Consider the following 22,972-nt stretch of genomic DNA (forward strand, 5'->3'; position numbering starts at 1 on the left):
CATTATACTCGTGTATACAGTTTGTACTTGTGTCCTGAGAAAGCCAAGAAACGAAAGTAATGAAATAGCTTGATAGAATTCTTTAAGGTATTTTATTTTTGCATGCAGCTACATATTTTAGCAATTGCAGTACGTGGGAACATAACAGAACGCGTGCACAATTTTTGTATGAAATCCATTTATTCTAATTATATTAAAATTAGGAAAATTCATGTCCAGTTACTTCCATAAGTATGAAGTTTCGACGGAGCAAGACGCTATCCAACGCCTTCACTCCTACTTTGAAATACACCTTGATTAACCGAATCATCCTGTAAGTCATCACGGATTTTTTTTTACCAAATTACTCGATGACGATGGGTAGTACGTCGTCACCACGTCCCACCAAAAATTAACACGGCCACTTCATAATGAATTCAGCATTTTACAAGTTGTATTACACATTAGATATACAGCATTTTATTGTTCTATTGGTCAGCATGACTTATGTACATATTGCGTTTGGGTAGAAGGTTAATTGGTGAAATCCTTTGAAAAATGTCGTTATGTAATCATTATAAAGTTTTAAGTACAACCATGGTTTATTGTTTAATTGAATTGAGGAAGTTTTTGGTGCCATTGAATTCAAAGCAGTTAAAACAACACAAAAATTCCTCGTTAAGTATCCCATTGAATGCTGCGTCGAAAACTTATCAAATGAAGGATTTTGTGCTTTTACCAGTGCCGTTTCTGTCCTTGGTCCGGCCTGGGGAGCAAATTCCCGTCCGGCCTTTTATGTGCAAAATTGCTAAAATTGATACAGCGGATTTCTGTCGCTTATTGCTTATCTACGGCTATGGTCACAAATACATTGGGTGTCTCATTTATTCCTGGAAGGGTTTGGCAATTTTTTACCGTACGGGCGGAATTTTTTAAGGCAAAACTTATTCCGTATGACGGTCCTCGTTCTTAACTTCAACATTGCATCGATTTTTACCCGATAAAAAAACTTCCAATGACTTTTCACAAGCGTATTTCTTCCAGTCATTATTTTAAGCGTTCCAAAGTGCTTGCAAATTCGTAAATCGGGATTCGTAAATCGATTCAGGATTTTCCTAATAGGTTAAATCTATATTTTTGTAAGAACTGCACCTATCTAATCACAATATCTAATCACAAATCTATCTAAATCTAAATATCTAATCTTTATCTAATCACAAATATTTTTAATTTCTGATATACACAAATTTAGAATTCCGAAAATCTCAAGTTCATATTTAATTTTAATTTTAAATTCAATTATAGCTTGTTACTGTACAATACAGTCTATATTGACAAACTTTTTTTACATGGCTTTTCAAAAACGGCTTAAGAACCCTGTTTCCAAAATGGAAAACCAGGTTACTTAAATTTGCCAAAAACTCAATTACAAACCAGTTTTCAAAATCTCCCGATTTTGGGTGCTGCAGAGATCAGACTTGATTGGCAAATTTCGCGAGACAGAAATTATCGAATAAGTTATGTACATTAAGACAATTTTGGTTATATTTGAAACCAGAATCCAATTTCTCTTTGTCTATTTTTTGATAGATATGTATTAGCAATTGTAACACCCCACTTTCGTGCATTAAAGCTCCTATTTAGAAAAATGTATAGCATGCAATTCAGTTTTTCGCTCAGAAATGTTAGAACGCATTCATGGATCATGACAAAATTAAATAATAATATGTACATGGCCATTGTTATAAAAGATTTTCAAGCTCGGTTAGACGAAAAAATACTTGGTGAAGTAGGGATCATGTATTTAGTGCTATGGGTTAAGTATTTACTGCAAAATATTCGAAATAGTCGTGGGAGACTGAAATTTTGCATGAGTGGGTGAGTGGGTCGACAGAGATAGAATGATGAACTTATTTATGCTCGATTGATAGTGTCACGCCTCTTCAATTACATATGAAAAATTGTTTGACAGGGTTATTAACTCAAACTTGAAAATTTTTCAACTGCAGGACTATTTATCTTATGCTACTTCAACCGATTTACAGAAATCGTCCCAGAAGGCTTAAATTTGAATATTGTATCATATTCTGACATCATTGAAATTTTTAAGAAGTGAACAAAATCAAGATTCAATTTATAACTATGTAAGCGTTGGTTTGGAACGTTATGTATAAGTTACATATACATGTACTTCGGAGGGTCAATTATATCTAGTGTCTGTATCACCCGGCCGGTACGGCCCTTCGGGCCGTCCGGCCTGGAGAGTGCTCTCCACCTAAAACCAGTGCTCCTACGGCCCTGGCTTTTACATACACAAAGCAAAATTACCTTGAGTTTCAAATTGCGAATTAAGATTAAAAACTGTTGTCGCAATTAATTAATCAACAATGCTCCTCAATTTAATTGATTATGTAACAGAGCTGGGTATAAATTGCATGTTTGGCAAGTTCCCTACTCATCCACACAAAGTCTGTCATAAGACAACGAAACCGATATAAATATTTTCCTGTGGACGTCATGTCTCCATTCTCCATCTTGCTCTTTTTGGCGATCACGGTTGCTGCCGTCACGAATTTTCAAGTCGACGCTGCCCCAGATGGTACATACCCTTAGCGATTATTGATATTAATGTATATAGTAAGTAAAGCCACATAATTATTTTGTCATTTCTACAGGAGAAATAGGGTATTTAGATCCTGGAAAGAGTATTGAAGGGTTCAATTTTTTGGATCAAGCAATTCTCCGGCATAAGCGACACGGGCGCTGCTGTTGTAACCACGCTTGTGCACCAAATTGGTGCTGTGGAAAGCGGCGCTAGTATGGCTGGCGAAAGAAAAAAAGATTTCACTCCGACACGGAAAAACGTACATTCCAAATAAATTTGTTCACCAAATAAACATTGACTTTCACCATTTTACCTATTCCTTAGGGATACGGGTTACTTGTCGAATCCTATGTCGTCGAAAAGGTAAGTCGTCGAAATCAACTAGTCGAATGGAAAACTCGTCAGAAAGGCAAGTCGTCGAATTTAGGTGGCATGAAACTGGTCGAATTTCGTGTAACATTTTTACTGATTTTACCTATATAATGAGTTCACAAGTATGCACAATTCATGTGCATCGTGTGACGGGTATACGCTGCGGACATTCCAAAATACTTAAAACACTATACAGCAGTAGTTGGGAGGATTGTTTTGTTCTTTTTACCCTTCTATTTTACATTAAAAATGTCAAATTAATGTTATGAATTAATGTAACGCAGCAAAGAGAAACTTAAATTTGAAGATAAGCTGTTGTGATGGATTTCGAACGAGATAAAAGCTGTACACGACACGTTTCCAGACGCTGTACTTCACGGGTGTCATTTTCACTATACTCAAGCGTTGTTTAGACATTTGACACCCAATTTAAAGAACCAGTACGACCAAGACGTTACAATGGCGTTATTTGATTTGATTTGATTTATTTCAATGAGGCACCCTATCATTATTAATAAAAAATATTCGGTCTCGCATTTGTTCAGCCCGATAATTTAAGAGTTGCATTCCGAGAATTGAAAGTATCGTTTAGTTTTAAGGGTCAAACTAAATTCGAACTGGATGAATTTTTTAGTTATGTTCAAAAAACCTACATGGGTACAGCGTACAATCCACCATTGAACATACATTCATATAGAAGATGTAGAGCAATAAGAATGCATAAGGCCTGGAACAGGGGGTTTGGCATTCTTGCTGAGAGTTCTCATGTAAATGTTATTTTATAAAATTATAATTTATTTAGAATCGTATTTTATTAAAAAAATACTCTCGACAAGTATTATTTTCGACCACTTGCCCAAACGACGAGTTACCCTTCAGGCTTCAAAAACGCCGACCATGCAGTCCTTACTGGAATATATTTCCTGCGGCATTAATTTTACTAATTCATTATTGACTCGATCTTCTAACGCACCCTTGTGCACTACGAGGGGCTTTCCGCTCGGCCCAAGTTCACCGTCGAGAGCGTGCTCCTCCTTCTTCGGAGACATGTTGCGTTTCGTGCAGATAAAATAACTAGAAAAAATTATTGAAATTAGTCACGTGGTTGAGTTAGAAAGTTACATGTCATCTTACATAAAAATAATCTCTGCCGGTATCGTGAGTGCTGCTGATAGCAAGAAGAATGCCCCCGCAAAGACGGTGACCGTGTTTTTGTACAGCAACGCATACGTGGGCACCATCCCGATTGGAATTAGACTTTCGAGCACGCCTAAAAGTGCGAAAAGCTTCCCAATCTCGTCCGGAGCCACGGTTTTGGACAGCATGGACCTCACGACGACACCAATCGTTCCGTTCATCAAGTCGGTGGCAGAAGCTGGATACAAATTTAGGTTGAAAATGATTATGTAAATAGGATCAACCTCATCAAGTATTCAATATTTGGGTCTGCTTTTATCTGTTTCATACCCATATACATGGCCAACGCTGTAGCTGCAAAGGCATACATCGTAGAACCACCGATTTGGCTAAGGCCTGCGACAAGTCCGACGATAGGGTCGGATATCTTTAACTTTCTACTGAGGATGAACATCGATAAGAATACGCCTAGATGTCAAGTCATCAAATATAAAAATAATCCGCAATGTGATTACCATAAGATTAGATAAGGTCATTATTGCATGCATATCTACCTGCCGCACTCATCAACCAATTGTACATTGAGAAGAACCCGTAATCACTCACGTTCCACTGCAACCTCTCCCTCACGAAGAGATAAAGCATCGAGTACTCACCTGCAAAATACGTACTGATTACTTATCCTCAACCCTAAGAAACTGAAATTTAGCACTATTTTGCATACCCGATCCCGGCGCGGCATAACTCATGTGTGCCACAATCAACAACCAGAACCCGAATCGGTCCTTCCTCTTCTTCCACAAAATTGCTAACGCTTGCCACAACTTTGTCAACGGGTTGTATCTGATCCACGCCGACCTTTTTTTCTTCGGCTTCTTTGCCACTTTTACCCCATCCTCGAATTCGTCCCCTTCATCCACTTCGTCCACCCCAATCTTTTTAGGCGCCGTATTCTTCACTGTTAGCAGCATGATGACAAACGAAATCATTGCCAACCCCATCGCCACAAAGAGACTTGTGACCGTCCCAACTCCAAATCTGGTCAGACCACCCCCTATCGCGAACCCGATCGGGGTCCCTGACCGCACCGACGCGCTGAGGACCCCCGTTCTCAACGTCCTGCTCTTTTCGCTCGTCGTGTCAGCAATATAGCTGTAGGCTGACATTGCGAAAACGGCCCCACCCCCGGTAATCGTGATCGGTCCGACGACCATAAGCGTCAACGCCATCGCGGTCAGCTTGACCTTGCCGAGGAGAAAGTAGCCGAGCAGCATCAATCCGGAGTACGAGAAGATGCCCACGCAGGACATGAGGAGGGGCATTTTCCTCCCATTTGCGTCGCTCCACGGTCCAATAAATAGTACGACGAGTACAGTTATGCAGCCGAATATGACCGACATCATTGCCTGTACACCCGCGACGACTTTTTGGATTTCACGTTCCTGAGTTTTGTATGTAGCGTTGCTGTGTGAAAGAGAGACAAATTTTGTAATTTAATGTCCTTAAAATATGGTACACAAAAGCGTCCAACTTTCACTTACACTTTGGTAATAATTTCTTTACAAGTTTCTGCCTCGTAGCCTAGATCGTTCCGACATGCAGTTTCCATTACAATATTTTGAAATATTAAATGGCTCACGACGGCGGAACAGATAAGGAGAAATCCGGCCGGTTCGACGGATAAGGTTTTGCAGACGGATAGCCAGCCTCCCTTTTTGGAGGAAGCGTCTCGTCTGGAGACGTTTTCCTTCCCCATTTTATCCTACGCTATAGTTTCTTAACGAATTTTAAAAATTAATGTTTCCCCTAAAATTGTGAGAAGCATGTGCGCGTGTGGCGTCGTCGTAATTATTAATAATTTGGCTCGTCGTCCACTCGAAATGAGAAAGCATGTGACCGATTGAGAATTAAATGTGTGCTCCCGTCTGACCAGTGGCTTTACTGTTATCACGGATTTATTACTCTTTACTGAAGCGATTAAACATTTTTATTGTTTCACTTGTCCAGGAGCTGCGGAACTTGGGGGACACAGTGGGGACAATACGATTGGGGAAGGGCAGGAGCTTTGGAAAGATAGGACAGTCATATATTCAGCTTTGATGTCCATTGCCCATCCATCCATCGTCCCCGTGATACCGCAGCCACTGACTGTGTCACTTTATCTGACAAGTGTAAGCTGTGTGGGGATTGTGTTTTTTATATTTTTTCCCATGCCTTGGCCACACTTTACTGATTCATTAACAAACAGACTGGACAATTGAGAGTAAATATGCTAAGTTGAATGAAGTACATACATAATCTTGGTGCGATATGTTCTGTCCCGTGTTAATTGTGTGCAGCTCAAAACGCATCAATGGCATAATGCTTGTATTGATATTGTGTGATTACGAGCTTTAAACGACGAAAGTTCAACAGGACAACTTTTGGACTGGGATATGTATGCATGCATAAGTCAATTTGTTCAGGCTTATGACATGGGACTTTGTGTGTTTGCTCGGTAGGACGAGAAAAGTGCGTTGAAAGTGTCACATGCAAATATTGTATCGTTATTAAAAGAATAATATTTTGTTCATAACAAATTTATGTAACGTGCTCGTGATGAGTGACACACACATAAGCAGGAAACTTGTTTGCTGGAAGAACACATTGTATTTTCGTAGCATCATTTTAAAAAGTTGTACCAATATGAAAAGGTTATTTGGTAGATGATCAAGTTTTTGATTAGTTTATCAACTGTGGAAAAGGATTGTATTTGATTATCTCACTCGAGTTTAGCTCTACTCCAAGGGTAAGTGCTGAACATTTCGTATGCACATATTTAATTTGTGTTACTAAAATAGATCTTGTTGATTACTTATTGATTAGGAAATTTAACTAAAATCTGAGAACATTTTTTTTAGTTAAGTCATAAAACACGCAGTTGGCAGTCCTAATTCCTTATTGGTCATCTAGGGCTAGTTAGTCAACTCATGTGCCGAATTTAATGTATGTATTCAACATACATATTTATATGCAACTATATTCTAAGAATCCGAATGAAACAGAAAACCGATAAATCATTGCATAATAAAAAAAGCATCATTTTAACTTGTCATACATTTAACCCATCTCTCTTTTTCCAATATTTGCATATATACATATTTACATTGACTTTGCATAGAATAAGCTAAAACACAAAAAGATATAGTAACAATTTTCTCTTGTATTTACTTCAACCTGTACAAACTAATGAAAAATAAGTATGTCGAACTTGAACATTTTCATGTCCGTTACCTTAACGTTCACCTATTTATGTAGGTACAAGCAGAAAAAGACGTTAAATCACCAACTTCAACTTTCCTCAATCTCCTTCTTGTCCTCTTATTTTTAATCGTTTTCCTGCCATATCTTCACCATCATCATCTGCAACATCCTCCTTCTTCATTGACACCTTTTCCGTGTGTCGAATTGGTATCCACCCACCAACCAACACTCGAAAATATTTTACATTTATGACGACAACAAATAAAATCATGATAATAAACATGGCACAAATTATTATGGATAGAAAGATGTCGAAATCTTCGTGATCCGTTACTAATATCCGCTTCATATTCATCATAGAGATCCACCCGGCTTTGTATCTTGGTAAGGGCTTCTTCCAAATTTCTTGTTGCCACAATGGTCTCACTCTATAAATAGATAGGTGCAAAAAAATTACATTGTATTTACTAATTATTTTTGCCTAAAAACTTAAATATGTATGCACATTTACTGCCAACAACCTGCAAACCTGTCGATGTAATGGCAACATTCCACCCGGTCAGTAACACTTCAGTGACATCTCTAATATGAATTTTATCCTCTTTTGACAGCATGGCCAAGTCCCCTGAATCCAATTGTGTACTGATCCGATCCCCCGCGTGGGCCACTGTGTCCTTCAATTCGTTGACTACTTGTTTCCTATTTTCAATTTCCATTTCCAAACTAGTGCCCACTTTTATGCTGCAATATGCCAAAACGGTGAGTATTTCTTGTGACAAAGTTTCTGAATTTTGACGCATTTCGACGATTATATGGTTCTCGCTATATTTCCCGTGATCCGTGATTTTTAGCTGGGTTTCCAATTTCATACTAATCTTTTCCAGAGCTTCGGCCAATTTTTGAATAATTTCTGGTTCAAAATTCTGTAAAAATTGTACTAAATTAAGCTAAACAATTATGTAAATTAACGTATGTAAGATAATACAAATATATGAAACGAACCAGTAAATCTGTCATGTTTAAGGCCAACCTCCAATTCCTTAATAGAATCCCGACCCCATTACGGAGATGAATTGAGGCTCGTACACCAACGTCAAAAAAATCTGGCGAGTCTATCTTGGCAACGGTTTTATTCGCTAGGGCGTAAATTTGTTTCGGCATATTGTGAACGGTTTCCATTATATTTGTCAAATTTCCGGTTGCGATGGAATCTCCGAGTTTGAAGGCTGCTTGGTTTGAAGAAGTCGAAAGTTCTTTGACAGTCACTTTCACAATTTTTCCATCACCAAGTTTCAGGCCAGAATTTATTCCAACGTTGCTTTGACAGCAGAAAACTCCTGATGTGGTGAAAACTAGTGTCAGGACCGACACGCATACGTTCATTTTTATCTGGTTGGAGAGAGATATTTTTTAGCAGCCAAATAATTGCAGAATTTTGGCGCAATGGAGAAAATACATGAACGTACTTAACACTTTATTTCTGCCGACGTATAGACAAGTGTCGGACAATATTATATAAATATATGAATAGTGAATAGGTACAGAGGTGTATATAATCATACTGAAACTGATTTGGGAGAGGAAGCGAAAATTTCGGATGTGAAGAGAGTAAATATTTGACCAAGGATTATATCCTATTCCATTCCATACGTAATACTGCGCTGTAAATATGAAGGTGTAGGGTTCATACATAAAGCATCGGTTTTTTATATTTTATTTTTGGTGAAAGCATACATACATTTGATTATGTCTGTGTTAATGAGTCGACTATTTCAACGATTTCATATCAACAACGTAAATATTCGTTCCTCTTACGGATAAAAAAGATAAAACACGGTGCAATGAACACTAACGTCTACTTACGTGTCCTTAGTTTAGTACGAACATATCCGCCGGTGTTATATGTACATACATTTTACTTGCAATCTCCGTGGATTGTAGATTACTGCGATTACTGCGTTGTCTCCTCTCCGGCGAATTATCACTTCCCAGCAGTCACAAGCATGCATGTACATATTCCACAGATTGCAAATCCACTTTCTCTCGTTATTAGCAAAAAGAGTAAAGTTTGGGGCACTCTATTCCCAATTTGTCCTACTAGATATGTACATATGTATATATGTAGGCATATACATATGGCTGTCGGGCTAGATTACAAATTGCTATTAATATTTTAAGAGCAAGTGGTCTTGAACCATATGAAAAGGTCCATGGTATTCAAGAATCCTTAGTGTACAATGTACACTGTACATATGTTTCTGTACGTCGAATTCATGGAAGATCATACATACTGTCTGACCATAATAAATAATCGTTTGAGGTGTGCAGATTGAAACGGTTTATAAAAACAATACAATTTAGAATGGGGGATTACACAGAAAATTACACAAGCGTCATAAATTGGTAAAACTATCTTCATTACGAACTTAACACTATATATAGACAAATGCACACTTTATCTTTAGTCATATTAAATTAAGAAAATCATTGTGACATTATTACAAACATTCATATCTATGAAACAGCTTTGTATACCCTACCCATTAGAAATTTGTATGTACCTATTATAACCCCTGGAACCACATACATAGCAGTCTAAAATGCAAAAGAATCTTTATGATACATTCACAAAAAACAATCCTTTTGTAACCTAAGGTTTCGACTATTTTTTTGGATTTTCCACTAGTATTTATTTAAATATATGCAAATATTACTCAATCTTATTCTTCTTTCTTATCATTACGTTTCTCATTTATATCCCATCGCCAAATCGTGGCATCATCGCACACACAAATCAGAGTTGACCCATCCCTCGAAAATGCGGTCTGGCGAATGGTCGAATCACAACTAGGATGGGATAAGACCGTCCCTTGCATCAAACTTAGAGGATCCGCCACCGAGACGTCGAAGATAAATATTTTCCCAACCTCGTTACCAAGTGCGAGAGTTTTCATCATCGGGTCAAACGAGAATCGAATGAACCAAACGTCGCAATCTGAGACATCCAGTCGTTTTATGATTCTGGATTTAAAATATGAAATTATTAAAACATTCTCAAATTAGTGAATTATGTATGTGCAAAACGCTTACGAGCTTTCTTCGCAAATTTTCGACTCGATTTCAGCCCATGATTGCGATACGTTTCCAGCTTTCCAGCAAATCACATCGTTGTCGCAGGACTGTGTACAAAATGCATAAATACGCACATAATTACTGAGGATACAAATTTGTGTACTAATTAAACATGGACTCACCTTTGAAAAAACCAATTCTCCAAACCACTTGGCGCAGTCAACGTAATTCGAATGAACATCTCGCGTTGAAAAGACTGGGAAGTTTTGCAGCACGGTTGGAAATGGTCTACAATTGAGAAAAATAGATCAAAGTAGGAAACATTTGCAAACATTTTCTCCAAATTATCTTCATTAAAATACTTGTTGGAATTCCTCTTGTATCGATACGAAAGCTGGATCGCGTCCTGAATTTTTGCGTCCGTCAGACTCCACACTTTCAAAGAATGATCCATCCCACAGGACACGATTCGACTTCCCGTTCTGTCAATATCGGCGCCAAGAACTTCTGCCCGATGACCTTCGTCCCCTCCAAAAATCACAATGAGATAACCCGTCTCAATATTCCACAAACGGAGTGAGTAGTCCTACCATTAAAAGTTTATATGTTTTATAATTTTCTCCATTATGCAATATTTACTTTGAAATTTAAAATTAGGTATACAGTACAAATGGTAAAAGATGTATGTACATACTTTAGACGCGGAGAGAAGCAAATTAGGGTTTTTGGGATGAAATTGAACGTGATTTAAAGGACATCCATGTGCCCCAAATTCTCGAACACATTTTTCCTTTGGGGGTTCAAAGATACGAATTATACCCATCTTTCCCCCCGCCGCGAGGACGGGCCTGCCTGCAGAATTTTCTGACCAGTCGCACGAGTAAAATGTTTCGTTTGGCTACATAATTAAGTTTGGAAATAGTTTATTCCTAATATTATTTAACTGTTCTGAATGATTTATTTTAACTTACTTCCGGATCTTCGTATGCTAGCAAGGGAACCATATTCTTGTTGCTCCCTTTATTTGTGCATTCGTAAATGGTTACTCGGTTGCGTCCAACGGTGGCAAAAATATTTTTGTCGGCCAAATTCTGATGAAATTTTATGTCAAAAATGGGAAAACTATGATCTTCCGTTACATGTGAGCTGCGTAAATTTAAGCAGGATTTTTAAATTACAATTAATTTTTGAATTATCATACTTCGATTTTTACATTTTCTGCGTTTTGTTACCTGTAAATGAATTTTGTCTCAGTCAACTGTTGTCCATTTGCACGATTTGAGAATGGGTTTACGACGTTGGGCTCATTTTGAATTTTTAGGTTTTTATGTTTCAAGGGTGTAACTCTTAATCGTGGGACTAAATTCTGTTAAAAATTGAAAAGTATATTTGAATGTGAAACTGAAGACTTTATCTTATAAAGTTAATACCGATGTAAAAAATTGTGTCTATCTAGTTAAAACTAATGTTGTTTCTTACGCAAGTCTTTGCACGGGTTGTCTGACTCTCATGTTTTAATGTGTCGTCCACTATTGGATATTCCATGACTTCCAGTTCCATGGGAATCTCGTCCACATTTTTATCCCCATTTTGTAGTCTCATATTACGCAATTTGGCCAAAGCTCCTGCTTTTGCTTTCCTGCATACGAATTGTCCCACATGGGTTTCCATATTGCTTTATGCAATGATAAGTTAATTAGTCGATAACACAGTGATAGTTCTATCCTGCTTATTTTTTGTAAAGTTATTTGGAAGAAATTTTATTTTTTAGTGGAAAGGCGTGTAATGGAATGTGCAAGACGCGACTGGACCCTGGTGAGACTGAAGGAAGGGTTAGTTTTAGTCCACCCACGCTGGGGAGCTATTTATGGAAATCCTAATATGTACCTATGTATGTACGTATTTCTTTAGTTATACTTTTTATTTCAACATAAGTGGGAAGCTTTTACATGCCATCAATTATATATCAACCGATTTTTACACTTTTAGCCATTGATACCAGGTCAATGGACTATAGATGTAAATTTTATATGTATGTACATACATACATATAGACATATGTACTTGTCTGTATGCACACAATTTCGGCCATTGTTTCAGAATGCAGATTATTTAAATTCCAATAACTGACTAATTTTATTTTTCCTCTTAAATAATAGAAGACTAGTATTTTAATTCTAAATACATATGTGGGTTATATGATAAATGGCTTTCGTGTACAAGCCGAAAATTTAAATGCAATTTACGGCTATGAAATTGTAGTTCGGCGTTTTAAATTTTTGGATATATATCTATTACTATTCAAAAATTATCCAAATAATCGTATCCAAAAGTTGAAGATGCACTTGCATCACATTTGTGATGGCGATGTGTAAACTCACACGTAATTAATCTAAAATTTTCAGAAGCAATAAATAAACTCCGTTAACATAAGATGCGAATACTGCATTTTGTGAAATTTGGGGATATGTAAGTACATTACGACATTTGTGCATAATTAAATAATTCTATGAATAACATAACTCTAACGATTAGAATTTTTAATATTAAATGAATATGTAACAACTCGTCTTGTGAAAAGAAAGGCTGTTTCACTGCATATTTTGATTTGTGGTCCGATTGGCCCTTTCACGTCTTTTTCACTGCATACACACATATGTATGTACATATGTGCATACATTCCTACATATTTTTTTTCGAATCAGTAAATAAACTTTACTTTTGGCAAATGTCAAATTATTTTTAAAAAAAATCCCTACATATCATTAGTCACCTAGACAATTCGAATGAAAATACTTCAATTATTAATTAACTATAACTCTTTAAATTGCTATCAAATTAATGACGTCTTGTTATCTTGGAAAACGGTATCATAACTTTGACGTATGTATGCATATATGTACTTCATAAAGATAAATAAGTTCCACATATGCAGGACATTTACACCGTTGCCCTGTCGGCAATGAACAAATAGAAATAACTATGTTCCACCGATAAAACTACCTATACTGAAATTATGATTCATTCATTACGTACGAAATTTAGTTGGCTTGCTTACCCAACATCAATCTTATCCTTACAAGCTCCAGTAAAATAGATACACACTTGAATATGTTTGCGCAAAAACTGACCATGACTCACTATGATGCATAGCATAATGGACTAATTGTGTCAAGCGGTGAAAACACTTATCGTCAATTGTTTCAATTATGTTTTAATTAATTCGCCCAACAATGATAACTACACGTGTCAGAGCAACAGGTACATCGATAAGATAAACCAACCACTGCTTTTACATGAGCCAATTTTAGTCTATTAAAATTGTCCAACACATATAAGAACATACCCACCCACCATTCTGCCAGGTCAGTCTGCCTGCATAATATTAACGACTTGCTAAATAATAAGCCAAAATGAGACGTTTTCTGCTCGCCTTATTGATCTCACTTTTATCCCAGAGTGATGCTCTGTCCATCCCTGGAAGTCGTAATGGTATACATAAATACATACACCCCATTTTCAGCTAATTACTTTATTTTATTCTATGTATAATTAAGTACATCATGACCTTTTAATTTACATCCCAAATATTGTAGAAGGCAAAATCATTGGCGGCGTGCCTGTTAATAAAGGTATTTCTCCTACTTTTTTATTAAACTCAATAAATATTATTATTTTTGGTGTAGCATCATGCATAAATATGTACACAAAGTTTAATTGATTACATTCCTAACCTGATTTACTAAATTACTTATTCGCACACTTCGTTACAGGGGAACTACCGTATGTCGTCCTAATATCCACCTCCGCCCATGGGCGGTTGGGGCTTTGATAAGTCCCGACTGGGTCGTCACCGCTGCCTCATGTACTGACGAGAAACACACCTCTTACGAACTCACCGCTGGGGAGCACAACCTTACTCTCGAAGAGGGGACGGAACAACGGCGACGAGTCTCACGAATTGTGATGCATCCAGATTTTGTCATTCTGTAAGAAAAATCAACTTTATTGCCATCAACTCAACTCCACAATAATATTTTATCATGGTTTTAGCGACGAAACTTGCGACAGCACGGATAACATTGCCTTAATTCAAGTCACCCCACCATTCGAAACTAACCAATTTGTGCAACCGATTGCTTTAGTATCTCCACAGTTTGAAATTATCGGTTAGTCAGACATTAGCAATTAACTAGTATGTAATAAAGCATGTTTTTTATATCTGTCGAAAACAACAGAAAACATGACCCTCATCCAAGTCGCTGGATGGGGCCTCACCTCAGAATTTGGTGGAATAGAACCAGCCGAAATTATGCACAAGTTGCAATTACCCACAATCTCAGACGCAGAATGTAAAGCTGCATACGATTCGCATGCCTGTCTAGATGGCACGATTACATTTGAAGAGACGGACTTTTGTGCCGTGGCGTGGGAAGGGTATGCCCTCTGCGTGGTAAGAAACCTTTATTTCCTAAGTGATTAGAGTATGAAAGTCGTAACAAGCTTTTTAATTAATTATGATGTCAGCATGATGGTGGGGATCCTGCAGTTTGTTACGACGCAGAAGGAGATTATGCCCTATGCGGCGTGGCGAACGATATTTATTGCGGCGATATCACAAGACCCCAAAGATTTGCTGAGCTTTCCCAATTTCACGACTGGATTGTGTCCTCTATGGGTAATTGGTTGTATTTAATTCGTAATGGATTTTAAATTAATTAACAATGACCCTCCTCAACAGAACCTGAACAGTTGGACAATTCGACATGGGTTGGTCAAGGTATGTAAGGAATTACGGGATCATCATAATTTTGATAAAATTGTGACATTTGTCATCACTAACTAATTTCCAGATGACACTTGTGGTGGAATATTGGTCGGGTCATCGGGTCGGGTAACGTTTAATAGTTCTTCGAACCGAAACCACACTTGTACTTGGACCATCCGTGCCAATTCCATGAGCAGTGTTTCACTCTCATTTGAAAAACTGAACATCCCACCGGGTGATGCCGTTTTCGTGACCACGATCGACTCTTGGACAGGGTTGGTTGAACAGAATTATAAATTTACTAGGTCAGAAGAACCTGTGGGGCCTAGCTTTGTGGTCACCGGACCTCTATTGATGGTCACGTATGTGGCGGATGGTAACACACAGACGACTCCGGGTAAGTAAGGATTTAAGAAAACCATGTATAATTAAATTTTTTTTAATTTGTGCCAATTTAAAAATCCATAGAATCTGGTTTCAACCTGGATTTTCAAGGAGCTGGGTTTTCATACTCTGTACGTCGCAGGTTTAGCCACACAGAATTGCAATCAGTTGCAGGCACACTTCGATACCCGGAAATGGGAGAATCCGGAGAAATGGTACCCTACAACAATTCGGAGACAGCGACTTTCGCTTTTTCAGGACAATCCGGATCCCGTGCCAACGTAACGATCTTCTTCACTTCCATAGAAGATTGGAACGATCAGTGCAACGGAGACGGGATTAATGTTTTGTTATTTAATCCATTGGAAGGATTTATATTTTCTGAACAGTGAGCGTTTGCATTAAAGTAAAATATCTCGCGTTATTTTAATATTCCTGGAATTTTCTTTTCAGAATTTGCGGCGTTATAGTGCAACCCATCAGCTATATTTTGAACAGAGCTGTCGGAGAGTCAATTGCCCTCGTTTTTCAGACGGATGATGAAAATACTGATTACGGGTTTGGAATTGAGTGGCAGCTTGAGTAATAATGATTTATGAAATAGTGAAAATACAATGAGATTTGGAATAAAAAGTATTTAAACTCATTTATCAGCATATTTACGGCGGTGGTATATTTTTGGAAAGGCCAAAATATGGTACAATTCTCCTATAAAACATTTGTAATTAAAATGTAATAAGAAGAAATTTTGATATGTGCTACTTCATTCAATAAATAAATATAGGGCATATATGGCCGATATTTGCAGTATATGCAGTAAGTTTTGAGTATCATAATCGTATACGATTATTTATGCATGTATTGCCTAATCTTAAGTATAAATACAAATAGGTTTGTTAGGTTATGTGGTATGTATTTATATGCATATTTAAAACATCTACATAACTCAACTATCTACTTATCTATACTGCTCGTAAGACCAGTTTGAAATAGGAAAAGGCGAACCAGTTCAGGAAGAAGTATGTTTTAGATTCGTACATATTTATATACATACACATGAATGTATAATAATTCACATACCTAAATATGTACAATGGTTTAGTCATGTTGAAAAGGCACGGACATTTTCACAGGTAGTCCTACTTTAAGAGATCCTTTCATGCACGCTAAGGATGCTTAAAAGAAAGGAAAACAAACCTTGCTACTATTTATTAGAAGGGTCTAAGGTACAAAAATAAAATTATCCCAGTAACGATTTCTTTAAACATTTACCCGTTTGGTGCCAGCGTCAGAGCGAAGACATATATTTAATTAAACAATTATAACTTAAAAACATAATAAAAATGGCATCCCCGCAAAAAAAGGCCGGCTTCGAACGTAAGTGATAAATATTAGGATAATGTCCTCATTTCAGCAAAAAATTATTAATTGAAGTAATTTGTTATACTTCTGCATTGTATTTTAGGCATATTAAAAGAAATGAAGGACCAACAGGTTGTTCTACTTGACGAAATTCGGGAAGAAGAAGAATTGCTTCGAAAATCAATGGAATTAATTCTAACATCTAAGGAGAAAATTGCAACGAAGAAACTAGCCTTACAAGATAGACTATTCATTACAGAGCTACTGGAGCAAAAACTTTATGACCTTCGTGTTGCTCCACAAAATAGCCAACGGGAAATAGGTAAAACTCATAACACTCATTTGATACAATTTTTGAGATTTTTATTTATCTGTTGTTACTTTACTACGGTCTACAGATGAACCTGAATCCGTGGAGGGAGATGTGAGAGTCGCTACCCCACCCACACGTAGATCGTCAGGTACCGGAAATTTTGTCGGAGTTAACGGCACCCATGTGGGCGATAATAGTAGAGCCTTTGACTACAATATGGGAACTATCAGTGTGGCAAATAGGTAAATTTTGATATGTTTACTTGCTATCATTTATATAAGATGAATCTGCTATATTTAAGCTTATAAGACTTGCTTCCAATTGAACAGTTCTGCAGCCAGGACGCCAATTTCACTACCCTTGTCTGGAGAAATTGTTGCCGCTATAGTGGATGTAGTGCGCCAATATCTACAAAAATAATTTATGTAGGGATATGCCACACCCCATTCAATTAATTATTTCATTTCAATTTTTGATGTCTCATAATCTCATAATTTGGGGTCAATTTAATTTCCAGAAAATCGATTTCTCTTTCAATTTCGTGTAGGGCTTTCGGCCTTGTATGTATGTATACAGCTATCGTATCTACACTAATTTTAGTTGAATACCTCAGCTCTTTTTATTCATTACGTGAAATAGTTTAATTCAATATATACAAATTCATGTGTCAAAATTCTCGTAAATATTTAAAATGATGCATATATTTTTTTGTACAGCGTTCGTATTTAGGTTCACCTGTCAAGATAATTTATGAAGTATTCCGAGTTTTCAATAAATCTTTAAAATATTCACATAGGTAAAGTCTAAAGGTGCATTTATTTACACAGTTCACTCTGCAATTTGCGCCATAGTTAAGTTACAACATTGACGTATGTAAGTTAACACGGAGTGAAGTATAAACCCACCAACCACTATAATTTGCTAAATATTTGCATATCTGATGCATGCATTACTCGAAATGTATGTCCATGCAATATATTACTTCCCGTCTGTGGCATATTGTGAAATGCAACAAATCGTATTATGTTCACTCTATCAATAGCAAAGCAAAGTTGACGATTTCTTACTTGTATGAGCAGAAGCTCAGCTGCAAATATTAATGGGTTCGTAGCTCAGTGGTAGAGCGTTCGCTTTGCATGTGAAAGGCCCGGGGTTCGATCCCCCGCGGATCCAATTTTTGCCGTTTTTCTCTTAAATTTTTGCATGTAACATTAATCATGTAACTTAATGACAAATTTTACTATGGTGAGTCGTATCCACAAATCTCTAACTTTGGCAGTATATGTCCCATATTATGATTTGTATAACATTGCTAAACATGAAACATAGGTAAATGTACTTGTAGGCGAATTTTTATTTATGTACGAGAATTACAGATTATATTCTCTAGGTTCAGTTTACAGTGCATAAATGTAAGTGTTAGATTGTCTAAATCTATAATAAAAATAATAAATATTTAAGCGTTTCCTTCCTCCTCGTCAATCGCATCTTTCATCAAGTTTAGCTTCTACCCCCTTTCTCCACGACGATGCCGTGGGTCCCTTTTAAATGCATAGTTAGCGCATGTTCGACAGCAAACCCCTTTTCACACTGGTTGCAAACGAAGGGCCGCTCCCCTGTGTGGATTTGGCGAATATGTGCCTCCAAAAAAGAGTTATTGCGGAATTCTCTGCTACACTGGGGACACTTGTGAGGACTGGGGGCGACGTAGCTGGAGGCGTGAATTTCTTTCACATGAGTAGTTAAACTTCTTTTATTCTTGAAGGTTTTTTCGCAGTGGGGACAGGAAAAGGATCGTTCCTTAGTATGGGATAGTTTATGGGTGTCGAGATTTTGCTTCCTGTTGAAACGGGCGTCGCAAGTCTGCAGATTAACAGAATAAACGAATGTATTTACATACATATTTGTTTGCGAAATTATTACATTATAAAACAAATTATAATTACTTAATCATTGCAAATTCATAAACTGGATTTCTCAATCAATGATAGCTTTTAATTTGATAACAATCTTATTGTTCAAAAACAAAGCTAGCAACTTTCTAGATACTAAAATTTGTTAATCGTAAATATGTACCTCACACTTGTGTGGTTTAATTCCTTTGTGAATTTGCTTGTGCCGTCTTAATCCTTCCAGTGAGGTAAAAGTTTTAGGGCTAGAAGATGTGTAAATTTGTAAGCTTAAACTTTACGGATTTTACTTGAAATCCATACCATTCATCGCAAATGACGGGGTCATCTCCGTGCGTTTTAACGCGGTGAGATTGCAATGCTGTAACGTCCACGAACGTGTCGCCACAGGTGTCGCATATGACTCGAAGTTTCCCATCGTGCCGTTTAAGGTGCTTCTTGAGGTCTGGCAGAATATGAAATCCTTTACCGCAAATGTGACAAATATGAGCTGGACCGGCTGAGTGGGCGCGTGAGATGTGGCGTTGTAGGGTGGTCCTATCTACCCATGTAGCATCACAATGAGGGCATTTCAGCGGTCTTTCGCCAGTGTGAGTACCTAAATGTCTGGAAAATAAATCATATTCATCAAGTTGACAATTGTGAGTGTGATGGAAACTCAATCAGTGTATACCTTTCCAAACGTGTTACATTCTTATAACCGTTCCCGCAATGCTTACACCGAAACTTTTTAGTATTATGCGTCTCCATATGGCGCTCTAGCCTGTTCTTATCTGCGAATCTGGAATCGCACACGTCGCAAATTAGCGGCTTGATCCCCTCTACTTCATGCAGTTTCACATGTCTCGCCAAATTCTCCTCTAGGCAGAAGCTCTTGTCACATTTGAAACAGGAGAATTCCTTCTTGTCTGTTTCGTGGCGAATCACCATATGTGAGGCGAGAGATGTTTGGCAATTAAACTTTCTGGCACAAATGCGGCACGGATATGGAACAACACCTTCATGACTAAGCTTCAAGTGGACATCTTTATCCTTGTGTGTGCGGAACACGGAGGAGCATAACGCCACCGGGCAAGGGACACAATTTTCGGAATTGGAGGCGAGAGACTTCGAACACTGGCTGGGGCTGATGGTGCAACCTGTTTTCTTTTCTCTTTCATCCTCAGAGGAGGGTTCTGCATTCGCATCATCAGTTTCAGGAGTCCAATCATTGTCGTCGTCCAGTTCGTTATCTGTATCTTCCTCTGATTCTGAGTCTGAGTTGGATATGGAAGCTGATTTTTTCGAAATTTGCCTTCTGGTGAGACGTGTGGATCGTGTCTCTTCTAAAGAAATTTTGGGAGGCTGAGGAAGCTCTAGTTGCGACACAATGACTAAAAATTAAAAACCGGATTAGTTATCTAGATTTGTTTAGGTTATTAATTATTACGCGTAAATTGTATTACGCAATAAAATGTTAATTAAATTTACCTAGTTCCCCCGACTGCAATTTGATCCGTTTCGAAACTATTTTTGGAATTACTGGTTCTTTAGCTTCATCTTCGGAATCCTCTCTTTGTCGTTTGCTTTATGAATTTGTCAGAGATTAATAAATCAAAATAATCCAGTAAGAAAAACAATATGCAGGACAATGAAGGTCAAGATTTTCAACTGTACAAATTTGTGAAAAGTAAGTGTGCACATACATACATATACTGTTTTGTTTGGTAGTAAAACGTTTGTATAGCTTAATAGTGTCAATAAAAAAATATTGACCTAAATCATCAAACAATATGTCAAAAATGCATACCATGGTGGTGATTTGTTCTTAGTCGATCGAGGTCTTCCTCTTGGCTTCTTTTGTTGAGAAAAAGGAATGATGCAAAACTCGGAATCATCATCCTCAACGTCATCTTCTTCTACTCTGATATCTGTAGGGTAAGACGGATAAGTGTGAAAGGATTGATCTTCCACAATGTCCACATCACTAAGAAAATCATCCTCCTGCTTCACTTTTACTTGGATGTCGTCGGATGGAAAATCTTTGTCGTCTTTCTGGCCTAAAGTTTCAAAAATACACATTACATTGGTTCATCAATAAATTTGTAATCATATCACCTATCCTATTACACAATTATTTAATGTAAATTTGCAAGCTAAATAACACTGTGATGAATTAAATTTGTAATAAATAAACGATCAACCTGTTACGTGCATTATATTTTCACGGATTTGCATAGTTTTCTCTCCCGATTTGTTTTCTATTAAAGAAGAAGAATGCTCTATAATTGTAGCCCGAATTTCTCCAACTTTCGTTCTAACTTGTTTCTCCAGAGATGAAATTTGGTGCCTGAGTTCTTCCACCTTATTGACGAGAGGATAACAATCTTGACAAAATTCACAAATGTCATCCTCTGCAAGCTTCGGTTCAAATGAAAATTTGATCTTGGGTGCCAGCACGTCGTAGAGGGTTTCAATTCTGATTTTGTTGAATTTCAGACCTGCTTTGTCGCCGACGCCAATTTCCAAACATAGAAGGCAGACTTGGCTGGACATGTCGTTATGTAAAAACTAAACAGTATAAAAAAACAGAAAGAAATTAATGACTTGACTTTTAACTGAGACAAATAATTATGTATTTGCAATTTACTGGTGAATTATATGTGGGCGAAGAGGAAACAAGTAAGCATCACCTAGGCGAAATTAATTTGTATCCAAACACGGACTAAAAATAAACATTTCGTACCGTTCGAGAAGAGGAAGAGAAGAAAGCAGATGAAATCAAACTCGTACCAAAACTTGTCTCATGATAAACTTGTCCAAACAAAGGCTCTGTTTTCTACGAATGTAAGTAAAATTCATGCTTTCCACATACCGAAATACAATGGAAATAAGATTTGTCTGGCAATAATCAATAAAATTATTTTGCATTATTTGAAATATTTTTGAACGTGATATCAAATATTTGCAAAGCAAGAAAAGTTGTCATCCTATTCCTATTTGAAATCATGTAATTGATACACAAGCGATTGAATGTTGCTGGCTTATGGCCCATAAGTCATGGGAGTGAGACGGAAGAAATTTGAAGGGTACAAAATCCGCACAGGTTTTTCTTAGGTTGACTCTGGACTCGTCCACAACTCGTACTCGTATCGTATCTGGTGATGATCGGTCCCAATCTCCACGTTTTCGCTTTGTAAAATTGTGCCTGACTTGGATAAAAAATATATTTATGTAACTAACTCGAACATTTTTTAACAAAGCATTTTTTCTTGGAACTTCACACGAGCGTGCAATGTTTGCTAAATCAGATGTGTGCAAGTAATGTAATTATGGTTCAGTGGCTCAATATCAAACACTTTGCTCATGCAATGAATAAATACGTGAACGCAACAATATAGTTGCAGAGTAAGTGTAAAATTATCCTGTAATTCAGAAGTGTATGTAATACATACATATTCAAAATGTACTGACAGCAATATGATTTATTTATTCTTTGAATCTGACAAGGATACGTTTTTCACGTTTACTTTTAAAGTTTTACTTAAATGGTAACAGCGAACTGTTGTAAGTAACACTTGTAAATCGGAAAGAAAAATTCTTGGATCGCTTGGCATAACTTTAAATTGCATTGCACATTTTAGGATAGGCTATATTTTATTTACTTCAATTTTAATTGTTGGAATACATTGGTTTTTTATGCATCGTTGGTTTGTTACCGAATATGTTATATCTCCTAAAGCGAAACCTATTTAGATTGTTGCTATAAAATGGCAGCTCCATCAAAGTCCAGTATTTATCCGGAAAAATAAAAATTGTACACAATATACTATTGTATACTATTGTAT

The 22,972-nt window shown here is 37.1% G+C and overlaps 6 protein-coding genes and 1 non-coding gene across 11 annotated transcripts; 3 read left to right on the forward strand and 4 right to left on the reverse strand.

The window, feature by feature from the left end:
- Positions 1–3,416: 3,416 nt before the first annotated feature.
- Positions 3,417–6,083, reverse strand: LOC110860122 (proton-coupled folate transporter). The gene is made up of 6 exons (XM_022109189.2): positions 5,635–6,083; positions 4,818–5,557; positions 4,648–4,749; positions 4,424–4,561; positions 4,091–4,331; positions 3,417–4,030 (listed from the first exon to the last, which is right to left on the reverse strand). Exons 1-6 carry the CDS (start codon positions 5,847–5,849, stop codon positions 3,832–3,834), a joined length of 1,635 nt encoding a protein of 544 aa, XP_021964881.1. The 5' UTR covers positions 5,850–6,083; the 3' UTR covers positions 3,417–3,831.
- Positions 6,084–7,174: 1,091 nt separating this feature from the next.
- LOC110841615 lies at positions 7,175–8,835 on the reverse strand. The gene is made up of 3 exons (XM_022087299.2): positions 8,339–8,835; positions 7,858–8,259; positions 7,175–7,764 (listed from the first exon to the last, which is right to left on the reverse strand). The coding sequence occupies exons 1-3, from the start codon at positions 8,717–8,719 to the stop codon at positions 7,492–7,494; spliced, it is 1,056 nt and encodes a 351-aa protein (XP_021942991.2). The 5' UTR covers positions 8,720–8,835; the 3' UTR covers positions 7,175–7,491.
- A 1,221-nt stretch (positions 8,836–10,056) lies between these two features.
- LOC110856248 (polycomb protein eed-B) lies at positions 10,057–12,079 on the reverse strand. Its single transcript, XM_022104758.2, has 8 exons — positions 11,888–12,079; positions 11,641–11,774; positions 11,380–11,554; positions 11,103–11,306; positions 10,771–10,994; positions 10,591–10,696; positions 10,427–10,515; positions 10,057–10,357 (listed from the first exon to the last, which is right to left on the reverse strand). The coding sequence occupies exons 1-8, from the start codon at positions 12,077–12,079 to the stop codon at positions 10,057–10,059; spliced, it is 1,425 nt and encodes a 474-aa protein (XP_021960450.2).
- Positions 12,080–13,125: 1,046 nt separating this feature from the next.
- On the forward strand, positions 13,126–16,372 carry LOC110841753. Its single transcript, XM_022087449.2, has 10 exons — positions 13,126–13,900; positions 14,005–14,040; positions 14,182–14,397; positions 14,462–14,577; positions 14,647–14,861; positions 14,936–15,086; positions 15,150–15,188; positions 15,262–15,573; positions 15,645–15,948; positions 16,014–16,372. The coding sequence occupies exons 3-10, from the start codon at positions 14,375–14,377 to the stop codon at positions 16,144–16,146; spliced, it is 1,293 nt and encodes a 430-aa protein (XP_021943141.1). The 5' UTR covers positions 13,126–13,900; positions 14,005–14,040; positions 14,182–14,374; the 3' UTR covers positions 16,147–16,372.
- Positions 16,373–16,650: 278 nt separating this feature from the next.
- Positions 16,651–18,030, forward strand: LOC110856347. Of its 2 annotated transcripts, none has more exons than XM_035845382.1 (4): positions 16,651–16,937; positions 17,026–17,244; positions 17,321–17,477; positions 17,545–18,030. In XM_035845382.1, exons 1-4 carry the CDS (start codon positions 16,904–16,906, stop codon positions 17,558–17,560), a joined length of 426 nt encoding a protein of 141 aa, XP_035701275.1. In that variant the 5' UTR covers positions 16,651–16,903; the 3' UTR covers positions 17,561–18,030. The 2 variants fall into 2 exon arrangements, with proteins under 2 accessions (XP_035701275.1, XP_021960559.1); XM_022104867.2 differs by having other exon boundaries at positions 16,653–16,937; positions 17,565–18,030.
- A 306-nt stretch (positions 18,031–18,336) lies between these two features.
- Trnaa-ugc lies at positions 18,337–18,408 on the forward strand. Its single transcript has one exon. It is a non-coding gene; the product is annotated as a tRNA-Ala (tRNA).
- Positions 18,409–18,569: 161 nt separating this feature from the next.
- LOC110854666 (gastrula zinc finger protein XlCGF26.1) lies at positions 18,570–22,008 on the reverse strand. 4 transcript variants are annotated; one of them, XM_035860671.1, is made up of 8 exons: positions 21,818–22,008; positions 21,329–21,695; positions 20,935–21,184; positions 20,616–20,710; positions 19,819–20,518; positions 19,449–19,751; positions 19,312–19,390; positions 18,570–19,098 (listed from the first exon to the last, which is right to left on the reverse strand). In XM_035860671.1, the coding sequence occupies exons 2-8, from the start codon at positions 21,678–21,680 to the stop codon at positions 18,736–18,738; spliced, it is 2,142 nt and encodes a 713-aa protein (XP_035716564.1). In that variant the 5' UTR covers positions 21,681–21,695; positions 21,818–22,008; the 3' UTR covers positions 18,570–18,735. The 4 variants fall into 4 exon arrangements, with proteins under 4 accessions (XP_035716564.1, XP_035716570.1, XP_021958824.1 ...); XM_035860677.1 differs by having other exon boundaries at positions 21,871–22,006; XM_022103132.2 differs by having other exon boundaries at positions 21,775–22,006.
- Positions 22,009–22,972: the final 964 nt, after the last annotated feature.

This window comes from Folsomia candida, unplaced genomic scaffold, assembly GCF_002217175.1.
Source record: "Folsomia candida strain VU population unplaced genomic scaffold, ASM221717v1 Fcan01_Sc001, whole genome shotgun sequence".
Taxonomy (NCBI): Eukaryota; Metazoa; Arthropoda; class Collembola; order Entomobryomorpha; family Isotomidae; genus Folsomia; species Folsomia candida.

Excerpts from the sequence above, each read along its gene's own strand:
- LOC110860122 (XM_022109189.2), bottom strand. The coding sequence starts at position 5,849 with ATGGGGAAGGAAAACGTCTCCAGACGAGACGCTTCCTCCAAAAAGGGA. Across the intron at positions 4,750-4,817 it reads TTATGCCGCGCCGGGATCGG|GTGAGTACTCGATGCTTTAT; the intron begins GTATGCAAAATA and ends CGTATTTTGCAG. Across the intron at positions 4,562-4,647 it reads TTGGTTGATGAGTGCGGCAG|GCGTATTCTTATCGATGTTC; the intron begins GTAGATATGCAT and ends CTTGACATCTAG.
- LOC110841615 (XM_022087299.2), bottom strand. The coding sequence starts at position 8,719 with ATGAACGTATGCGTGTCGGTCCTGACACTAGTTTTCACCACATCAGGA. Across the intron at positions 8,260-8,338 it reads TAAACATGACAGATTTACTG|AATTTTGAACCAGAAATTAT; the intron begins GTTCGTTTCATA and ends CAATTTTTACAG. Across the intron at positions 7,765-7,857 it reads TTACATCGACAGGTTTGCAG|AGTGAGACCATTGTGGCAAC; the intron begins GTTGTTGGCAGT and ends ATCTATTTATAG.
- LOC110856248 (XM_022104758.2), bottom strand. The coding sequence starts at position 12,079 with ATGGAAACCCATGTGGGACAATTCGTATGCAGGAAAGCAAAAGCAGGA. Across the intron at positions 11,775-11,887 it reads CAACCCGTGCAAAGACTTGC|AATTTAGTCCCACGATTAAG; the intron begins GTAAGAAACAAC and ends AATTTTTAACAG. Across the intron at positions 10,516-10,590 it reads GAGAATTGGTTTTTTCAAAG|TCCTGCGACAACGATGTGAT; the intron begins GTGAGTCCATGT and ends TTTTGTACACAG.
- LOC110841753 (XM_022087449.2), top strand. The coding sequence starts at position 14,375 with ATGCATCCAGATTTTGTCATTCT. Across the intron at positions 15,189-15,261 it reads TTCGACATGGGTTGGTCAAG|ATGACACTTGTGGTGGAATA; the intron begins GTATGTAAGGAA and ends ACTAATTTCCAG. Across the intron at positions 15,574-15,644 it reads TAACACACAGACGACTCCGG|AATCTGGTTTCAACCTGGAT; the intron begins GTAAGTAAGGAT and ends AAAAATCCATAG.
- LOC110856347 (XM_022104867.2), top strand. The coding sequence starts at position 16,904 with ATGGCATCCCCGCAAAAAAAGGCCGGCTTCGAAC. Across the intron at positions 16,938-17,025 it reads AAAAAAGGCCGGCTTCGAAC|GCATATTAAAAGAAATGAAG; the intron begins GTAAGTGATAAA and ends ATTGTATTTTAG. Across the intron at positions 17,245-17,320 it reads AAATAGCCAACGGGAAATAG|ATGAACCTGAATCCGTGGAG; the intron begins GTAAAACTCATA and ends TACGGTCTACAG.
- LOC110854666 (XM_035860671.1), bottom strand. The coding sequence starts at position 21,680 with ATGTCCAGCCAAGTCTGCCTTCTATGTTTGGAAATTGGCGTCGGCGAC. Across the intron at positions 20,711-20,934 it reads AAGAACAAATCACCACCATG|CAAACGACAAAGAGAGGATT; the intron begins GTATGCATTTTT and ends AAATTCATAAAG. Across the intron at positions 19,099-19,311 it reads TTAAACCACACAAGTGTGAG|ACTTGCGACGCCCGTTTCAA; the intron begins GTACATATTTAC and ends GTTAATCTGCAG.